The 21448-nt window shown below is 40.6% G+C and overlaps 1 protein-coding gene across 5 annotated transcripts in view; it reads left to right on the plus strand.

The window, feature by feature from the left end:
• Window positions 1-18498, plus strand: part of DESI2 (desumoylating isopeptidase 2) — a 34143-nt gene extending 15645 nt beyond the window's left edge. For 3 of the 5 annotated variants that reach the window (XM_072948614.1, XM_072948616.1, XM_072948615.1), the window contains exons 2-5: window positions 3809-3881; window positions 6418-6511; window positions 7996-8137; window positions 16776-18498. In XM_072948614.1, the coding sequence (XP_072804715.1) occupies window positions 3809-3881; window positions 6418-6511; window positions 7996-8137; window positions 16776-17009 (543 nt within the window). In that variant the 3' untranslated portion in view covers window positions 17010-18498. Of the gene's footprint in view, window positions 1-3343; window positions 3450-3808; window positions 3882-6417; window positions 6512-7995; window positions 8138-16775 lie in introns of those variants that run through there. The other 2 variants (XM_006198810.4, XM_072948617.1) reach the window with 2 other exon arrangements.
• The last annotated feature ends 2950 nt before the right edge of the window (window positions 18499-21448 follow it).

A 21448-nucleotide genomic window follows, 5' to 3' on the forward strand; every position in this document is an offset into this window, starting at 1 on the left:
TGTAGTGCAAGTGCTTCAGCATTGTTCATTGAAATGCTTGGATCAACCTTTTTCTATCCAAGCAGTAATCTCTGCAGTAAATTCAAATATAATAGAAGCAATGCCTCTGTGATCCAAACTGGAACACAGGAACATTGTGGGCTTTCCCACTTGACCCTAAGGAAAAGATAGCCTTAGATTAAGCTGACCGAATGGTTTAGGTAGCTGGTTGACCGTAGACATGTTGTGGTAACTCTACCATTGTTAATGGTCTGAGAGATACTATTTTGTGGTGGCATATGGCTGGTTTACTGTTTTCTCTTGGTATGTTGGGAAAGGTTTGAAAAGAGTCAAACTGTAATCTAACTGTCAAATGATAACCAATTTTTTTCATATAACCCCTGAGGGATAGTACAGTTGTCAGCACTGGGTAAACTTGAATATATAGCTTTCCTTAGTGGATCTGCCCCCAACGCCCCGGGCTACTCCCCCTCACACAGCACGGCCCTGGTGTGGCACTTTCACTGCAGGGCCAGCCCCTGTGTCATTATAGAAACCTCCTCATCCCGGCTTCTGTAGCTGCCTCAGAGCCATAGTCCCTCCAACTGGTCTCCTGAATACTAGTGGTGCTGTTACACTTGGACCAAACTATAGTAGTAAAACTAGTCTCTTCCTAATTCAAATAAAAAGCTAAGCTTTTAGATAAAATTGTCCTGAATCATCTGTTTTTCCCAAGTATGTTATTTGAAACTTTTGGCATCTGCTATTTAGACAACAAAATCAATGAAGACATACCCAACAGAAATTAACAGAAATATTGCTAACATCCAGTCATATCTAGTTCAGCAGCTTGTTTTGTTTGTTTGTTTTTCAAGGATACATGTTCTTGGCTGTGATTTCATGTTGCATATTTATGATCTGTCTTCTGTTAGAAAATGCCAGTGTTTCATGGTTCTGCAAAAGCATGAATTTCCACATAGCAAGTTTGAGAAGCTGTGTTGAGCTTTGTAGGGAGACCTTTATTCCAGAAATGCTTTGTAAGATGGTTTGATAAATAATTTTTTAAAGTAATGACAAAAGATGGAGACCCCAAGTTAGAGGAACATTGAGAAACACCACTATTAATTTCAAAAATCTTAAACTATAAGAGATATTCAGCATGAATAACTACCAACAGCAAATCACTGTAGGGGGGAGCTTCACAGCAGAAATTGTTCAGTAGAAGACTCAGTCCTCACATACTGTCGGCTCTCCCATCTCTGGGATGCAAAGGGCTGGCTGTACCACTCCATTTCATTAAAGGGACTTGAGGCTCTGTGGATTTGGGTGTCTTCGAGGGTACAGTCCTCACATACTATCAGCTCTCCCATCTCCGGGATGCAGAGGGCTGGCTGTACCACTCCATTTCATTAAAGGGACTTGAGGCTCTGGATTTGGGTGTCTTCGAGGGTATTAGAACCATTCCCCCGTGGATACTGAGGGATTGCTGTAATTTTTTGTTTTGTTTGTTTACAGTTTTATCATTAAGTCTCCACTTAAAATAGGCATGATCTATATTGTCTGCATAGCCTTGGCAGGACTGGGAGGCAGAAGGACTCTCGATGAGGCTTGCTGACCTTGAATTAAACGCCTGTCTTCCATGGGCAGCCTGCCCAGTTTTGAAAGAGTGAGCCTTCCAGGCATGTTCTCTAATAATAGAGCTAGGAAGCCCTAACAGGAACAGAAACATTTGGAGAGCATCTCTCGCTCTGACCAACTCTCCATGGAAGGTTTACCCTCTTCTTTTCAGCATCCATTCAGAGAAAAAGTCGCACCAAAGAAAAGTATCTAATTTCCTTCATAACAAATTCTAAAACTTTCTTCAGTAATATGCTGCTATTCATATATGAAGAGGTAGCCAGCCAGAATACATATAATTAGAGGGTTTTTTTTTCTGTTCTTGATGTTTGTTTATAGCCTATTTTCCACATTTTTTCTTTATATTTTCCACATATTTTTGAAGTTAGCTATCTGGAATTAGGAATGCAGTCTGTAATTTGAAAAGTAACCTCTTTACAGCTTTTTGATTGGGATAAGAGTTCAAGAACTAATTGGACTATCTTCTGTATTATTAGAAAATGTTTTAGGGTAGCTAGTATTTTTTACACTTGAGGGGTGGTGTCTGTATATTTTATTTCACTCTTACTGAAGTTTATATTGGACCATTTCTTAGAAGAATAGGGAAGTGGGAACTTTTTTATTTATGAATTTCTTGGTTTTCACTTTGCTAACAGAAAACTTTGTTATAATACCAAATTCCTTTTTTTAAGGAACAAAGTATCTGTTGTATCTGAAGGAAAATTTATCCTTGGGCGTTTCGTGTCCAGTTTTTGTTTAGGTTTGCCAACTGTGAAATTATATACTCTTTTGCCATTTGGTACAAGTTGGTAGATCCTTTTTTCTATCTGTATAAATTTACTTATTCTAGGCATTTCATATAAACGAAATCAAACAGTATATGGTGTTTTGTGATTGACTTATTTCACCTAGTGTAACGTTTTCAGAGTTCATTCCTGTTGCTGCATGTATCAGTTCCTTTTTGTTGATACATGAAGTATACTTTTATGCATAATCAGTTTTATCAGCCCATTTATAGTAAGTTACCCTTTATCATTAATTTTAAATACCACTTTTATTGTACACCAGATTCTTAATATACAAGGGTCTGCTCCTGCAATAGTACCATACTGTTATAATGAGTATTTTGATATCTAGATGAGAAAATCCCATGTTCTTTCTAAAATATTTCTTGTTTATTATTTAATTTTTTTTCCAGAAACATTTTAAGGGGGAAAAAACCTACTTTATTCATTTATGCTTCTTCCAGCAATGTATGAAAAAGTGCATTTTCCCAGTTCTGGGAGAAACTAGGGGTCTGGAGCCAAAGTTAAGGCTTGAATAAACCTAGAAAAATTAAAGACAGATAATCTAGTCTCTAATCTGGGAGAACTCTAGTAGGTTTGTAACACTGATCAGTGTTACCTAAGTGTTTAATCAGCTGTTAACTCTTTTACCTTCTTCTAGGTATAACCTTCTTCACTCCACCATAACCCCTTTCACAGTCATCTCACATAATTTCACATCATATCACCTTTTCCTCTTCCTGGCATTTCCTTTGCATTCCACCCCCAACCCCCACCTCATTTAATTTCCTCAAATTTTCTGTCTGGAGAAATCTCATTTGTTCCTAAAAATCAAGTTCAGATCTTTATTACCTTTTCTGAGAAGTTTTTCTTCATGCCAATGGTAAGAAGATTATTCTAACCTTTGTGCCTCATATTATTTATTCCTATATTATCATTATCAGACTTTGAGCTGAACAGGACATTATGTCAAATGTTTTTGAAAAAGAATAAAATACCCCTGTCTTCAGAGAATGAAAGGGAACACTTAAGACAGAAGAAAAACAGATACAAAAGCAGACATTACAGGTGATTTTTTTTTAAGTCACTAACAGGAGAGCTTTTATACCAAGTTTTTTCCCACCCTAACTGGGTTTAGATTTTATGGCTTATGCTCTAATCTTCAGATGAGGTGCTCATACACAAAGCGAGACATTCGTTTCAACCCAGGGAGGCATCCACACAGGATGTGGCACAAGCAGAGGCATGGAGGTGGGACTAAGTGGGCTGTTGTCGTGGGAGTTTCAGAGCTACAGGGAAAATGCCATGAAACAGGGTTAGAAAGGCCTGAGTGTTCAGGGAAGTATCTGGGAAGTAGCCTGCTGTAATGTGGAGTTGAGTTGTAGAGGAACAAATATTCTGAATCTTCTTCTTTTTTTTCCCCGTAGTACTGGATGAACGAATACACCTCATCCATTGGAATTGGAGTTTTTCATTCAGGAATTGAAGTATATGGCAGAGGTACGCGTACACACGGTCTAAATATACTTTCTGAAGAAATTTTTCCTTTAAAAGAGTTACAAAACCATGACTATAGCTCTTTTTTTTTTTAAAGCACTTCCATACTTTATTGTAGAAAGTAGAAGAAAATCTCCCCATATTTGCTTATACTGTATTTTGGGAAAATGCCCCAAATTGAATGTATTTGGGGATAAAATACTCTTAAGTACACAAGTGAACATTGATTTACTTACCTTACATTCTAATTATTATGTCTTAAAAAATATTTTCCTTTTGAGATTGTTATACCATGACAGTTTTGCTTTAATGTATATTGGAGTTCCTAAGAAACCTTACACTTTGAAAAATAATATAATAAAAACAATTATTTTTGTTGGAAAAGTGGTGCCAAAGTGTCAAATGTGAAATACCAATTTCCTGAGGGAATTTCAGTAATAAATTTGCTTTTGTAGACCTACAAGTGTACAGTTACAATAAAGTTTTAAAGTATCACTGATCCTGCCTTTGATTACATCTAGCTTTTTGCTCAAGAGTAATGGCTTTTGTCATTAACTCAGCCCTTTTTATGCTTTATTACCCTTTATTATGATAAACATGACTGGAGCCACTCAAACCAAGCAGCTCTGTTTCAACAACTTTTTCCTTTGTTCTAATTTCCTGTCTTGGTGCAAGGTAACCTGATCGAGTTGTAAGTGTTAATGGTCTGCGCAAGACACATCACATTGCTGATTTCATCAAGGTTGACATGGTACACAGTTTGAATCATAACTCTCCCTATAGCAGAAATGCCTTTATTTGCTTCACCTAGGCAGTCTTTGTGATCTCTTAGAATGTGTTATTGCAGTTTACTCCTGGTTACCCCTGAAGACTTCTACCTGCTTTAGCTAATACAAAGAAAAGGCTCATTTACTTAAATGTGTCAGTGTGGTGTTTGTACTGTTCCTTTTTTATGCCAGATTAGCTGCTTCTAGGTGCAATGTACCATATTAAATGTGGCTATAAAGATCTGCCATTTAAGCTCCATTTTACTTGAAAGGCTGCATCTACCAAATAATCCCAAAAAGCAGTGAGGCTCCTGCTGAAAATTTCAGTGATTGGAGTATTACTGTGGGTGAAATCGTAGTGTGTGGGTTTGCTCCCTGTTTCACTCGGCTTTGCCAAGGCTGAGTGTATATTTCATTTTAGCTGAATTTATATGGTGTGTTACAGTTTTTTAAAGTGCCATCAAGTTTTGAACCAGATGGCCGTGCTGCTCTGAGCTAAAACTCAGCATGGGGCATTTTTCTCCAGTTTTCAGATGAGGAAACTGAAACTTGAATGTCACACTGCTAATAATTAACAAAACTAGGACTTGAACCCAAGTATTCTTATATACTAAGTCCATTGTTCTTTTATCTGCCTAATCACTGCTCTCATTCAAAAATAACCTAGGAACAATTAAAAACGTGGTTCAAAACAGCAAAGCTAGGGCCAGATATGTTCCTAAAAGTGAATTATTGCTTCTTGAATAGAAGAAAAATGAGTCTACTACAACTTTTCTTACTATAATTGAGAAAGTTAAAAATCTAAATCTTTCCATGTCTAACCTTATCTACAATGTTTTATAAAAATTCTATTAAATTTTTAATGTATATTTCAGAATTAAATGCTGCATACTTTCTTCTACATTAGTGCTTTTTTTTCTGAAAGGTCTGAATCAAAAGTAAACTTAGAATTGCCTTATTCTTAACCATGCTTTGTTCTAAGACCTTGTAAGATCATATTTAATAAATTTTAAGTGATGAGATTAACTTAAGCATATGTCTGGAATTCTTTAAATAAGTCAGTAAGATTTGTCATTTAAATATCTACCTATCTCAGAATTGTTGGAGATTTTAGTTCTTTCCTGGTTTGAAACCGTTCTCCATTTTTGTTCTAGATGAGAGTTTGTGTCTGATGACCAGGATGTGCATTCACTGTAGGGCAAGTAGCTCTCGTCTAGCTTTAGAGACGTGCTGTGGAGTGTGTGAGTGGGTGTACGTGTTAATTTTGCAGCTTATTTTTTCTTCAATGAGGGGAATTGAAGTTAGCTTTTCGGGTTTGTTAATGTTTCACTCCTACTCAAAGTTAAGCCAAGTCTTCATCCCAGGAACCATGAAAACTCATTGTTATTAGACAGTTTTTCCAGAAAAGTGCAAGCCTGAAATTTGATCACTTTAATTTAGAAGGTGTCAGAACACTGAACTGACCACCTACTTAGTTTGGTGTGATAGGTAAGCACAGAGACTTTATTCACTTTTGAGTGTTAGTCTCTCCTCCAGACAACATAAATATAGAAGTCAGGAGTACCTTTGAGCATCTTTAGTTATTAGAGTTTCAGGTCTTTTGTGTCAACTGTTCTGTACAAGTAATAGCTAAATGAGTTGTTTGTAAAAGCATTAATAAACTGAAAAATATTAGATGGTATCATTATCTTCATCATTTCTTAAAGCTGATTCAGCATTCTGGTTAAATTTTATGTGATAAATACTAAAAATCATGAGTTTTCTCTTTTCAGAATTTGCTTATGGTGGCCATCCTTACCCCTTTTCTGGAATATTTGAAATTTCCCCAGGAAATGCTTCTGAACTAGGAGAAACATTTAAATTTAAGTAAGTAGGGAGGATAATTTTTATTACACTGTCTTAGGTGCCAAAGCTTGGTTTCAGGCATACAGAATTCATTCTATAGATTAGTATCTAGGAAGTTAAAATGTTTCTTTAACATTGTTTTAGTTGCTGACACTTTAAAATCAAATCTATCTAAAGTGTGTAAAGATGGTAATCAGCCAGATAAAGTGCCTGAAATAAGCTAGTCTGTTGCTCTTACTCAGGACAAAGTTACTCTATTTTTCAGATGCTTTTTACCTTGGTGTAAGATTCTGCTTTAGAAAAACATTCCTATCTAATGATTGCTTCCCCTCGAGCTCCTATTTGGGGAGAGATAGAGGAAGGATTTATTGTGACCTACCTAACACTTAAAAATCTCTTCATTTTCCCAATTAAAAGGACACTGTTATAAACTTGAAATTACTAAACTAAAATAATTTGAACAGATTAGCCAAGAAACTATTGTTAAGGTGCATTTATTACATGCATTGCTAAACCTAAAACGTGCAGATATGAGTGTACTCTAGGGCCTTATGAGTAGTAAACAGCACTGAAAACCTGAATGCTGATGATTAAATTTCCATTCCTTAGTTAAGCTTTGTATTTAAAGTGGCACTTAGAATCTTAGTTTCAAGGAGCTTTAAAGAAACCTCTGAGCCTATAATAGTTAACTTGCCAAGTGAAAAATAGTAAAATGTGGTTGTAACATTGAAATTCAGTATAGGTTTGTATATTTTTATCACTAGTAGGTTAATGGTTCTCTTAGCCTATAGCTAATCTAAGTGCTATAATGCCACCGAGTCTTTTCCTTAGGACTCCTTTTTGTCAAGACTACTAGATAAAATGGTTTTCTAAGCATTTTCCGCTTTCTTGTATCTGACTAAAACTCTACTTTCTGTTGAATATCTATTGCATTTCCAGGCTAGTAGTTCTGGAGAGTTTTTTGTTTGTTTGCTTTTTGTTTTGTTTTGTTTTTGACTTGTTTCTTGGTTTGATGTATTTTTTTTTGGTTTTATAATGCTTAAAAAAATTAGTCATTTGACAGTTCATCTCACTGCAACACTGCAGATAACTTAAGAGATTATTTCTGAGTGAGAATATGACCAGCCATTTGATGGCAAGTGTAATTAAGCAAGAATGTTTGCAGCATGGATCTGGTTCTCTGATAATGTAACTGCAAATGCAGTAGTAGTAAAAATAACTGTAGTATGACATTTTAATATAATGATACTATTTAATAAAGAAGATGACTTATTTTTCATTTGTATTATTAAGTAATGTGTTTAAGAGTTTATCGCTCTTAAAAAGTATAAGCTAAAATAATTGAGATTATTAAAGTTATCTCATTTGCCTTTTGGTTTTATGACATTAATCCTACTGTGTTACACCAGTCATAATATTCCTGGAAATAAGCAAGTACGTAAGCAAACCTGTAATACCTGTAACTCACATAGCTATCTTTTTTTTTTTTCTATTTGTTCTTTAAGAGAAGCTGTTGTTTTAGGGAGCACTGACTTCCTAGAAGATGATATAGAAAAAATTGTAGAAGAACTGGGAAAAGAATACAAAGGCAATGCCTATCATTTGATGCATAAAAACTGCAATCACTTTTCTTCGGCTTTATCAGAGGTAAATTAAATTTTATTCTAAAAGTTCTTCAAGTAAATAATATTTACTAGTATACTTACTATCCCACTATATTTAATCAATTTTTTTTCTGATTATTTATGTTATATGAAATACAGTATTTTAGGGGGTTTTTTGTATGAAAGGCCTTTCCAAAGTTGGTAACTTTAGAGTCTTTACAGTTTTAAATTGTAATTATGTTCATGACTTTCAGTGGATAGAGAGACTGAGGACAAACAATTGCCTCTTATTCTAACTCATTTTATTATGACCTCATACTTTCATTTTTAAAGATGACTTGTTAGCCACTAACATTTCTCTTTTTCTAAATTTTAGTTGCCAACTTGAAATTTTTTCTGGCTCTTACTTATTAATGAGTAATTCATTTCTCCTATCTTGAAATTTTACTCTGCCAATTTATCACACAGGCACTTACTTGGCTTACCAATTCTTGACTCCCAAGCAGAAGACCAAAACTAGATCCAAATTAAAGGACCTTAAAAAAGAAAATGGAGGGAAGAAGGCAAAAGATTACAAAATAAAGCCTAGAGAATTAAACAGCAGTTGAAACAGCTTCCCAGCTCTCTGACCCTAGCAGGTGGCTGTGGTGGGCACATCAGGCACCACAGAAGCTGTGCAGTGTGTGAAGGAGAGATGAGCTGCTCTTTCAGCGGCCCCTCTGCAGTGATGCTTAGCTGCCTGGCCCTTGTCACTTTCCCGTGGCTTCCACAGCACAGCTTTCAAACAGGACGACGGCACACTGTTGCTGTGCTTCTCAAATTATGCTTTGAGGACCAGCTGCTTCAGCATCACATAGGAGTTTGTAAGATACATATTATCTCTACCCCACCATAGATGTGCTGAGTCAGAACCTTCATTTTAACAGGATCCCCGGGTGATTCACGTGAACGTGAAAGTTAGAGGAGCCCCCAAGAGTCTAGCAGATGCAGTTGGTACCACCGAGGCGATCAAGTCAGTGTTCAGGGAAGAGGGAAGGTGCGTCTAAGCTTTCTTGACCCTAGATGTTGTATCTGTAGGGAGTGCATTCAAAGGTCCATAGAATGTTAAAATTAGCAGAGATTTTAGACATCTAATCCAGTCTCCTCATTTTACAGTCTAGGAAACAGGCCTTGACTGGGGAAATGACTTACCAAGGTTGTTACGGAGAACCCAGATGAGACACAGACTCCTGAGCTCAGTGCTTGTTGTGCGTCGTCATTACTTCCCCTGGTTCCGATTTATTCTCTCTCAAATAATTAATAGCTTTCTTGAGCATCTATAACACCACCTCAGCCCTGGTCTAACCGTAAAACCATGTTACAGTTGAGGGCCCAGAGAACAACTCTAGGTGTCCCTGGAGCCGTCTTTTTAGGTCACAGTTTTCATGCTTTCACCCGTGTGAGTGCTGAGTTGTTAAAGAAACAGACTCAAATTAGGTGACTTAGCCAAGGCGAGCCAGCTTGTCAGTGACAGAACTAAGACTAGAACTCTGGATAGTAAAGGAAAGTAAGGGACTGTTTTTACTAAACCCCATATAATCAAGTCAAACACATTTAATATTAGACATGCTTGAAAAGTTAATAAATCTAATGTACTTTCACATCTTTGATGACATAGTTTCTATGTGTGTCATGTAACCAGTTGCAGATACACAAAATCATAGATTACTTATAATTGATTGCTGGTATATGTAATCTGTTATTCAACATTTTTCCAAAAACTCTAAGAATTATCAACATTTAACATTATAGATACTGGTTCAGATGCTTCTCTACAGCAGGGATTAGCAAACCACTATAACCTCCACACCGACACCAGCCTACCACCTGATTTTGCACAGTCTGCAAGCTAAAGATGGTTTCTCCATTTTTAAAGGTTGGGTAAAGGCCAAAAGAAGAATATGTGGTGACATTTATAAATTATATTAAATTCACATTTTCATTGTGTATAAAATTTGATTGGGACACACCCACACTTTTTTTTTTTTAAGCAGTCACTTTTACTGTTTTCAGGCTGTAGCAGCATAGTTGAGTAGTTGTGATAGAAACCACAGGGTCTGCAAAGCCTAAAATATCTGTTTGGCCCTTACTAGATAGTTTGTCAGCCCCTACTCTTCATGTTAGATGGTTCAGATTGACTTAGACATTGAGGAAGTGTTTTGTCTCACAAAACAAGAAGTCCAGGATAAAGCAGGCTCCGTGTCAGTGTGGTCAGTGTCTCAACAGTGTGTGTCACCAGTGACCTAAGGCCTTTTCATCTCTCTGAGCTGCCATCCTTAGGCTGTTGAGCTGGCTCTGCCCTTAGGTCAGGCTAGCTCCCTTTATGGTTTTGAGGTAGTTGCAACAAATTTAGGCACCATGTCCAGATAACAACACCACCCAGAGAAAGAAGAAAACTGTCTCTCCCTTCTCTCTGAGGAACAGTGAGACTTTTTCTAGAACGTCCCACCCTTTCCAAAGCAGGTCACGTTTCATGGCCAGAATGGGTCAAATGCCTATTTCTAAACCAGTCACTAGCAAGAAGAATGGCATTGCCGTTACTAATACTACTGGTCAAAATGCCTTTTGTGAATTAATATTTTCAGTGGAAAATTCGAACCCTGAAAAAAAGTAGAGCAAATAATATAATGAGCTGCTGTATACCTATCACTTAGCTGCAAAATTATCAATCCATGGGTAATTTTGTTTCATCTGTAAGTACCAACTTGGAAATAATACTCTCATCCCTGGATTATTTTGAAATAAATCCCAGATATTTTATAATTCTTTCAATTATAAATGTTTTACTTTGTAGCTGTAAAGATAAGGATTCTTTGTAACATAACTACAATATGTTATTACACCTTAAAAAATTAACATTCATTCCTTAATATTATTCAAATATACAATGTGGTAATTTCCCCAACAGTCATAGTTTTTTAACAGTTTGTTTGAATCGGATCTAAATAAAGGTCATACTGCTTGTTACCCTGAGGTTCAGTCCACATAGGAAAGGTAGGATGGATCCTTGAGTCTCTTCCTTTACTTAACAGTCTTCAAAAAATGAATTGGTTCCTGTGCTATGCAGAAAAAAGTTAACATAGCCGGCTTCAGATTGCTGTCCTCAGGAAGCAGGGTTGGTCTTTGGCCGGCATCTGGGAACTTGGATTTCAGGAGGGCTCCCACGGTTCCCAGAACTGAGTGGCTCATGATTCCTTACCTATTTGTTTAAGCAATTTGGTTTATGCTGAGCATCTGCTTTTTCTCTGGGAATCTGGAATTTTGGTACTTTCTAGACTGAGGATGCCTTTGTGACCAGTCCCCAACAAAAGCCTTGGGCACTGGGTCTATATTGAGTCTCCCTGGTAGACAGCACATCACATGTGTGATCACAGCCCATTGCCAGGGGAATTATGGGACCCATTTGGGAGAGGTCACTTGAAAGCTTACTGCCTGGTTTCCTCCAGACTGGCCCCTGTGCCTTTTTTTTTGCCTTCACTGATTTTGCTTTATATCTTCTGCTGTAATAGGTCATAGCCTTGAGTTTGACTATGTGCTGAATCCCATGTGTCCCAGCAAATTATCGTACCTGGGTCTTGTGGACCCCCGATACAGTCAGCATCAGAAGTGGGGTTCACTGGAATGACCCTGATTCACAGAGCTGTGACTGCTGGACTGTGTGAGGGAAGAAAGGATGAAGTGGGGGTGTCTGGCAAACCTTTTGCGCCTGGGTGGCTGTGGAGTCATCTGTGATGTGAAATAGCAGTTGAGCTGCTGTCTGCTGTGAGAGGTGAAAGGTACCTGCCGAATTAGAAGATGACAGGTCAGCTCCAGGAGAGCCGAACGTGGGGACAGCAGCGCAGCCAGTGGGTTCCCTAGGCTTTGTTCTCCCCTCCGGGTGGGAAGGGGAGAGGCCCCAGAATGTCCCAAGTTGAGCTGTGGGTGAGCCAGAAGTGCTGCACGTTTGTGTTGCTGTCTTGTCCAAGTGAGGAGGAGGGTGAGGAAATCAGTTACAGAGCCGGAGCAGAGGGAACGTGGAGAACAGGGACACTCCAGTCTTTTTTCACCCCCACTTTGGTCTCCCCAGGGAGCTGTAGTATTAAACCTGTAAATGCTGTATTTATTGCTAGGAGTTTGAGTAAATTTGCAGTGAGGAAAAAAGGAAGGGTTTTGTGTGTGTGTGTGTTTTTTAATGGCTTTATATTTTGTGGTTATTGCATCTATGGATATTGATAGGAATTGATATAAAATGTTTTTTATGCTTATAATTTCATAAATCATGCAGGGATTGTCTCAGTCAGGAAATGCTGCAGAGAAAAAGTGGTAGTGGGACAACTGCCTTGCTTGTTTCTGCCATCGGGTGGATGAAATTTAAGTTTTTTGATTATTAAAAGAAAATAAGACTCAAAAAAAAGTCTCCATAAGTGATTGTTTTTACTATGATTTTGTGCATTGCAGCCTCTGGAAAAAGGGGGACAACATAAAAAGAGTCTCCAGATGGAAATATACTTCTAAAGTTTTAAAAGGCAGTTTTAGTTGCTAATGAGCGGTTGTAAAAATCTGATGTCTGACATAGAAGCTGATGATTTTTCAGCCTGATTTGTGTATTTTTGAGTGGATCTTAGAAAGGGCTTAGGAAACCCTTGCTTATTGCTTGAACTCAGAAACTTGGCTCTCTGGCCCTGTAGCATCTCGGCTTTATTGCTGCCAAAGAAGAGCCCTTGGCTCTTTTTGAAATCCTCAATTCATGCCCATAATTGCCTAGACTTGACTCTTAAGCTAAAACCTAACATAGCCTGCTACACACTGCGCTGTGTCAGCCTCAGCACGAGCTGGGCTAACCTGAAAACACGTATAGGCCAGGGAACAGAACTTCTGCTTGGGCACCGTTGCAGATTTAGGACACCCATCTCTGGAGCCCTAAACTACCCAGCCATCATGAAGCGGTGTCCTTGCGGGTGTCCGCAGGGAAGGACTCCTTGCTTCATTGGGATCATCTGAAGTTGAGCTGCTGATCAGCTCTGTGTGTCTCGTACAGAGACTGATTACATTCCTAACTTGATGGTTATTGCCAAAAGCTGCAAGTTGGAGGGAGGCCCACCACCAGGACTGTAACGCCGCCACCAACTCCTGACAGAACCTACCCTCGGCCCCCTCTCAGGGGTGGTGCACCGCAGGTCACTTAGTGACTTTCTGGAGTAGTTGCAGTTTGCAGCAGTGGACTGGTAGCCTAGCTGTCCTGCCGTCCCTCCTGTCTCCGGTGCACACACCTTCCTAAGGTAGTGTGGTTACGACATGCAGCTCTCCATCCCCAGGATCAGGAGGAGATGTTCTAGGCCGTTCACTAGATAAATGATTAGGATGAAAGGAGTGAGTGGCTATATAAACCCATTTTGAAATTTTCTGAAGATTCAGAATTTTTTTTTTGAAGATTCAGAATTTGATCCAATTCCCAATATGATGTGTATCTGGTTAAATTACATAAAAATATTTTCCTGTCAAAACTCTTTTGTGCCTCTTTTATACTTTTCTTCCAGACAAAAGGTCTGGATGAGAGTAGGGGATAATTTTTTAAACGTAAGCTTATGATTGTTAAATGGGGCACACTGATTTTGTAGCAACAAAACAAAACAAAACCCTGGCACCTGGGGAGGAGATTAGGCACCAGGAAGTCGTTAATACTCTTTGTTTCCCATACTGCCTTTTTCCAAAAGAAAAACTGTACGTTCTGCCTACCTCGGCTGCTGCAAGCACCTTGAATTCACACAGGCCACTGAGCCTGTGATGACAGTGACAGTCCTGGCTGCGAGACAGCAGAGGGTGACCCAGCTCCTGCACATCCCACACCAAACATGCCTGGGTGTTTTCCACACTCACGAGGCTGAGAACCTTGTGTCACAGACAGACAGAACCGTCTGGATCTGACTGCCTCCAGGCAGTCCCTCTGAATCCAAGAGTCAACTCAGTTTTCAGACTAAATGAGAAAGCCTAGAGCAGAGGCTCTGTCTGAATCCACTCAGGCTGCTCTCACAAGATACGACTGAGTGGCTTGTAAACAATAAAAACTTTTTCTCACAGTCTGGAGGCTGGGAAGTCTCAGATCAAGACACTGACAGACTTCAGTGTCTGGGTAGGGTCTGCCTCCTAGTTTACAAGCCATCTTCTCACTGTGTCCTCCCATGTGGAAGGGGTAGGGGAGCCCCCAGATCTCTTTTATAAGGGCTCTAATCCCACTCATGACCTAATTCCCTCCCAAAGGTCCCACCTCCAAATACCATCCATTGAGGATTAGGATTTCGACATAGGAATTGGGGGGGAGGCACAAATATTCTGTAGCCGGCCCACAGTGCTCAACCATGGCGGGAAAGCACCCTGGAGGCCTTTTAAACCTGTGCTGCCTGATTGATGTTTGCCCTCTGGCGGGTGCCCTCTGTGTGTACCCTGACTGTCGTGACACTGCCTCAGCCCCGAAAATCTTCCAGGTCAACTTCAGCTTACTGGCCAGAGTTGTGCTGTGCCTAAATTGGTGTCTCAGACCAGATAAAGAAGGTTCATACCAAAACTTGAGGAGGCCACCAGGGTTTCTAAAATAAACCTTTATGGTTAATTGGGTTTGTTTTAACTGGCTAAGTCCAGGACCCCTGAAGGATATAACTAAGAGCAGTACTTCCGGTTGGTCTCACTGCTATATGGGGTCCCTTGATAATTTTTGCTGTAATGACAGCTTGGCTAAGGGGATGGACTGTGAAAAAAAAAAAAAGTTAAGAAAGCAGGCTGGAGACTGCTATCCTTAAAAAGGCCTGTGTGCAAAGTTCCCCTTGGCTGCATCTGAGAACTTGATTTTCTGGAAAGTTCCCACCATTCCCAAAACAAGTAAGTGTGGCTCACTGTGCCTGAACCATTTGTACAACAGTGTGATTTATACTAAACCTGTCTTTGGTTCTGGGAATCTCCAGTTTCCGTACATGCTAGGAGAGGGTTCCCTCCGTGACTGGGCCCAACTGAAAACCGTAGGAACTGGGTCTCTAATGGCTCCCCGAGCAATCTCTTCACGTGTGTTGTCACAGCTCCTTACAGGGGGAATTAAGTGAGTCCCATGTGACTCCAGTGGGAGAGGACCTTTGAAAGCTCGTGCCTGATTTCCTCTGGGCTTCACCCCGGGTGCCTTTTCCCCAGCTGATTTTGTTTTGTGTCTTTTCACTGTAATAAATCATAGCTGTGAATACAGCTATATGCCAAGTCCTGTGAGCTCTCATAGCAAATCATCTAACCTGCAAGTGGTCTCAGGAACTCGCAGTGCAGTTCCCTAGCATTCTCCAAAGGTAACACATTTTTTTAAGTTTATATAATTATTCTTATATAATCCATATTCTTATATGGATTCCCCCCTCCTCCCCAGATTTAAAAATATTTGATATATTTCAGCTCAGCGTTCCCCCAGATCTAGTTCACACACATAGTCTTCAGGTATTTTTAAGTCGTGTCTTCCTCTTTGCTTCCAGGCCAGGTAATCAGAAACAATGGAAACATGTCACCTTCCCTCCAGTGAGACCATCTCACTAGCACTGTAGTTAAGACAGAGACATAGTTTTTAAATGTAGCCATTAAGTCAGAGGGCTGAAGCTTTAGGGAGAAAGGTTACATTGCTTGATTATAGGTGCCGACTTATTTACATTTTAGCTAATTTTTGGACATAAGATACTTTGAAACCAGCTAAGCTAAGATGCATGGTACTTCCAGATGATGATTATAATCTTTGACATGATTGGAGGCAAAAACACCACAGGGACAGTAAAGCATGGACTCAGCTAAGCCCAGCTTTGATGGCAGAAGGGAGAGAAGGTAATAAAAGAGTCAAGTTAGCATTTAGCATTATAGAAGACCCAGTTCTTACTTTTGAAACAGGGAAGAAAAAAAAAAAAAAGAAGGGCTCAGGAGTCCAAAGACCAGGATAAGGATGAGAAGTGGGCAGCAGCTGGGAGGGATTCTCCTGACGCCACCACCCCCAGCAGAGTCCTCAGACTGAAGCTCAGCCGGGCTCCGGCGCCCTGCCCCAACCACAGCCCCCCTTCCACTGCAGGGTCATCCCTCCAGGTCTTCATCTGGGGAGAACTTCTTTCTCAGCCAGTATGGGCTCCTTAGAAAAAATAGGGCAAAGATGGAGGCAAAGGGATCAAGTAGGAGGCAGGGGAAATGCAGTAGAAGATACTGGGGGGAAGTAGAAAACAACCTGCGAAAAAGAGGATTCACAGGTAGGAAGATAACCCAAGACTGACTGCTCTGCCTGCAGCTTCTGTTACTCTGATGTCTTATGTTAACAAGTCTTGTCTTCTGTGTATTCAAAGTACTTTCACATGTGCATCAAAGCAGTTGCAAAGACCAAAGAAGAAAGAAGCCAAATGGAAATAGCTTGATATCACAGATACAGAAAGTAAGCAACTTAGTAAGGTTCTTCAGAAAGGAAGGAACGGAGCTGACCATATGGGGGACCCCAGGCTTTCGTGTTAGGGAGCTGCTTGTTGTCAAAGGCCTGCAGTTACAGCGCCGAAGGCTAACGAGCAGTGGCTTTCTGGAACATCGGCCTCCCTCCCCAACCCTCTGCTCCTTGGCAGTGGACCAGATAACCTCAACCCCTCGCCTAATGCAATACTCTTTCTCTGTAGATACTTTGTGGGAAAGAGATTCCTCGCTGGATCAATAGACTTGCCTACTTCAGCTCCTGTATACCCTTTCTACAGAGTTGCCTCCCAAAGGAGTGGCTCACTCCCGCAGCCCTGCAGTCCAGCGTCAGCCAAGAGCTCCAGGACGAACTGGAGGAAGCGGAGGACGCTGCCGCATCCGCGTCCACGGCCAGCACCGCAGCCGGCTCCAGGCCCGGGCGCCACACTAAACTATAGATGTGTCCAAAGTCCCACATTCAGAACTGTCTCTGGCAGCTGAATGCCACTAGAGAAAAGTAAAAGAGTAAGCGTCCTTTGGATATTTTGTATGCAAAGATGGCTCTCCTCCAAATCCCAGTTTTTCAGCTCAGGATTATATTTGTAATCAAAACAAATCACTTGGCGCAGGAGGGAGAACTTTGTATGAAGCTGCCCTCTGTTTTTTTTACCCACTTGTAAATTGGGGTTTACTTCTTCTGTTTTATACAAGCTCTGTTAAGTTATGTTTACAGTATTTTGTATCGCTGTTTACAAATCTTGCATGGACTCCTGCCACCATGAAAGAAGAAAATCTTCATGTCTTCAAAAATTAGGCAGGTAATCTTTGTACACTTCTGATAATTGCCTGAACTACGGCATAAATAATAGGCACAAAGGAAGGTTCTTACACAGTCAGTCACCATCACCTGCTTAAGAATCGTCTTTTAGGTTTGTGGTTTGTTTCTGTGAACGTTTTGTTTTGGCGCTAGGATGCAGGGAGGTGAAGGGGCACGCACAGCCCTGAGGGCTTGTGACCTTGATCTGCGCGAGAGGTGCCCAAGCCTGGGCCGAGTTCCTCTCAGCGCCCCCGCCCAGAGCACCACATCTCCTGAGGTTCCCATCAGACAGTGGCTTACATCCCCAGATACCCGTCCGCCTGGGCGGGGTGGTACACTCCTGTGTCAGTCTGGCTTTGATGCCTCCGACTCTGTAAGTAAGATGTTTTTCGTTAAAGATATTCTTGCTAGTAACTGATGGGTGTTTTTGCACATGTGTTGAGGGGCTTTTTAATTTAATACGTGTTGATACCTTCCCTACAGAGGATTTTGCTGATGGGGTAGGAATATCCTAGGTAGCAACCTTCTGAGTAGCAGTGTGAGTTCATTCAGCTGCTTTTAACTATTCAAGCTACCTTTTATACTTAGACCTTGAAAGCTGGAGTCTAAAGTAACACTCTCCAAAAACTTAATCCTTTGCTATTTTAAAGATTTTACATACCACATCAGAAAGTTGGTTTGCTTTGGGAGTAGTTGCCCCTCGTAACAGAAAATCTAGTCTCATTGACTCCTTGTTGAAAAATCATATTTGTGTGTCTTAAAATTCATCTTTTTCTGTTCCCTCAAATGTATGTCTCTTACATAACATACTCTAAGAATGAAATTGTCACCACAGATAAGTCCTCGTTAGCAAGGAATCTCTCTGCTCAAGTCTACTCCCAGTTTGACCCTTGGAGGTAAGAGCCAAGTCATTACATGTCAAACTCAATTTATCTGCCTTAAGAATGAATGTCCTACATAAAATATTGGATGCAGTGTATAAATTATCCAAGGCAGTGACTTCAGCTTTATATATATTGTTAGTTTTAAAGTCATCTACTTTTATTTAAACTTCTAGATTGGACTATTTGCTATTGCTGTTTGTAAAGATACATATCTTTCAGTAAACTACATTTTTAACTTTTCCATAAGCTACTTTTGATTCATTTTATCAACTTAAGCACACCCTGTTCATGGGGAAAATAAACCTTGGGTTCAACCTGAGGGAAATGAAGCCACTTTACCTAATTTATGCTTTTGACTGTTCTGTTTCTGGAAAGGAAAGCCTTTAGAAATTATTCTCAATTTTTTAGGGGGGCAGAGCACTTGTTTTAAGAGATGTGACAGAAAGGAATATATGATCTTTATGGCAAGTTGACTCAGTTCAAGTCTAGCAATGAGATTTAGAATAACGTGCTGAGACTCCAGCAGTGAATTTGTTCACTCAAAGAAGAGTCCTGTTACCGTAACCCAGGTTAGTGGAAAATGTCTAGCGCAGTTTGCTTGGGATTTTTAAAAATAATGTGGTGGATTCCAGCTTTTTCTAATCCACTTGATTATACCTGATTTTAAATCTGTGCTACTGACACACATGAAGGAGTGGTCATTTTTTTAGCATTTCTTGGTGAAGAGCCAGGGACGTTCCACCTGTGCTTCTCCAGAATCCAGCACCTCAGCACACAGATGATTTTATTGTTATTTTGTTGTATTTACCCTCACCTGCAGCATTTGGAGTTCAAAAAGAGTGTTACGGGAACTAGTAAAAATAAATAGTGGCCCAATAGTGTACAATCAGCAGATGAAGTTCTGGACATGAGACTGTTTGCAGTCTCGTACTTGAGGGTGAGGAATAAAAAGAATGTTTTTACTTTAGAAAATCTCATTTAAGTCAGTTCCTTCACTGCAGTTTAAAATAAAGAACGAATTTAATTAACTAGAACTTAGCCAGCTTTCCCTTGCCCTTGAAGGAAGAGAATCTTGTTCTTGACCTGATCTCTAGTAAGAAAAATCCTATATCAGAAATCCGGTCATCAAGACACCCGTGATGTGATGGTGTCAGGGTTGCTCTTTGTAGTTTTAACCAAGTGAAACATTTCTCACGGTAAGTTGGACAGTAATACAGTGTTAAGAGGGTCAGAAGCTGCTGGTTTCTACTGTTTGTTTTCGGTGCTCTTGGGTTCTTTTTTTCCGAAGCCTAGGAAGGGAGCATAAGCTTTGGAAAGTGTGGCTTATGGAATTGCAGAGGGTAGTGCTGCAGCAGTAAAGACAGCCTCCACTTGATGCCAGAAATCCAGCCAACTATTGCTCTGACCCACAGCAATAGCGCACGTTACCTTCACCAGCATTTGTACAGAGCAGGGAGTTCTGGTTTTAGCCCACTGATAGCATTGCGTGTGTGGCCGAGGAGATACAGCTCTACAGACAGCTGCAGGACTCTATATCCATGGCTGCTTTCCATCACAAAACGGGTAGAAACACATCCACTGCTTCAGGGTTCTAATCTGTGTGTCTTCTTACGGCTCCATTTCTACAAGGTACTCTGTAATTTTGATACACGCTGTATTTTCTTTCAGTGACTACGTTTTAAAGGCTTGGGTTTTATTCAGCAAGCTGGCCATACTGCCACTGTATCCCCTTCCCTTTCAGATGGTTTTCGAGTGCAGCTCAATCGTTAGACTTTCATTGTCTGCTCAGTCGATACACATCTTCACTGTTTGAAAGGTGTTAACAGCTGTTAAAGAATCTTCATGAACCTGAGGATAATTTCTTGTGAAGTTTAATGCAAATGTACTGTCATTCATAGTGTTTATATAAAAAATACCAGGAATCTTCACTTTTGCTACCTTGATATAGCATTGGGCTATCATGTTAACAACATTGAAATGCATCAATTTATTAAAAAAATACTTTTATAAAAAATGCTTTATAGTGCTTTCTGACCTCCAGGAGATTGCAGCTGTTATGTATTTGCCTTGGGGGGTAAGAGGGGTGGGCCGGGAGGTTATTTTTGAAACTCAGAATCTGATCTGCTCTACAGAGACGTAGCCGGCCCTTCTCCGTCATATATTCCTCATGTATTTATTTGCATGTTCATTTACTCCCCTGTATTCCTCTTGAGCTCGGTTCCATGGGCCAACTCCTTAACTGTCAGAGAGCATACCGCATTGCCCACAGGCAGTGGTGCCCGCCCGCCTGCTGGGGAGTGGAGGCGAGACTGGGAAGGGAGAACAGGCCCTCCTCTCTCCACCAGGAGAGCAGGGGAGGAGGCCTGCAGGGGAATAGCCCCGCTGCCCACACACCCACTCCCCATCCGAGAGCATCAAGCAAGCAGGAGCCCGAGTAACCGGGCCCCTCATTTCTTACAAACTCATCCTGCTTCAGCTTAGCACCTCCGGCCTGACCCTTCCCCCTTCTCCATTGACCATTTCGAACCTAGCCAAGTAATACTTCACGAATTCAAAACTTCTCTCGAGTTAAGTGTTGTTAAATAAACAATGGTGGTCTTTCATGGTCTGTCAATGCCTGTCCACTCTGCGAAGTAGGAATGGTCTACAACTCATTTGTTCTCAAGGACGGGAACCAAAGGGGAACATCCCCCAGTCTAAACAGGTTAATAGACTGTAATGAGTTGGCCACCAACCCAGATCTGGCAAAGCAGCTGGGCTTGCCTGTAGAAAAGGTGCTAGAGCGCCTGAGGGGCACTGGTCTTTTCTTCCCCATTATTATCTACTCCTGAAGTTCTCCTTGTCACCCAGACATTGACCTCATTCCAAGTGTGCGGAAGTCTGTGCCGATAAATATATTCCAAGAGGCAGACGAGTCAGGCAGCTACTTATTTCTTTGTGGATTCTGAACCCTCTCAGGCTTGTCCCTTTGACCCTTTCCCCTAAAGGAAAATCCTCCCAAAGAGGACCATGCCTTGATCCTAGTTTCCTTCTTGTCAAGGCCAAGGGGAAAGCGAAAGTTAGGGGCCTCCTCTCAGTCTCATCTTGGTCAGGGAGGCATCTATTTCCCAAGGCTAGATGGGCGCGCCTGGGCTCTGCGGCCCTAGCCTGAGCGGGAGGCTTTGTGGGCCCAGTCACGAACGTACCACCCCTCTGC

This window comes from Vicugna pacos, chromosome 23 (genome assembly GCF_048564905.1).
Source record: "Vicugna pacos chromosome 23, VicPac4, whole genome shotgun sequence".
NCBI classification, from domain to species: domain Eukaryota; kingdom Metazoa; phylum Chordata; class Mammalia; order Artiodactyla; family Camelidae; genus Vicugna; species Vicugna pacos.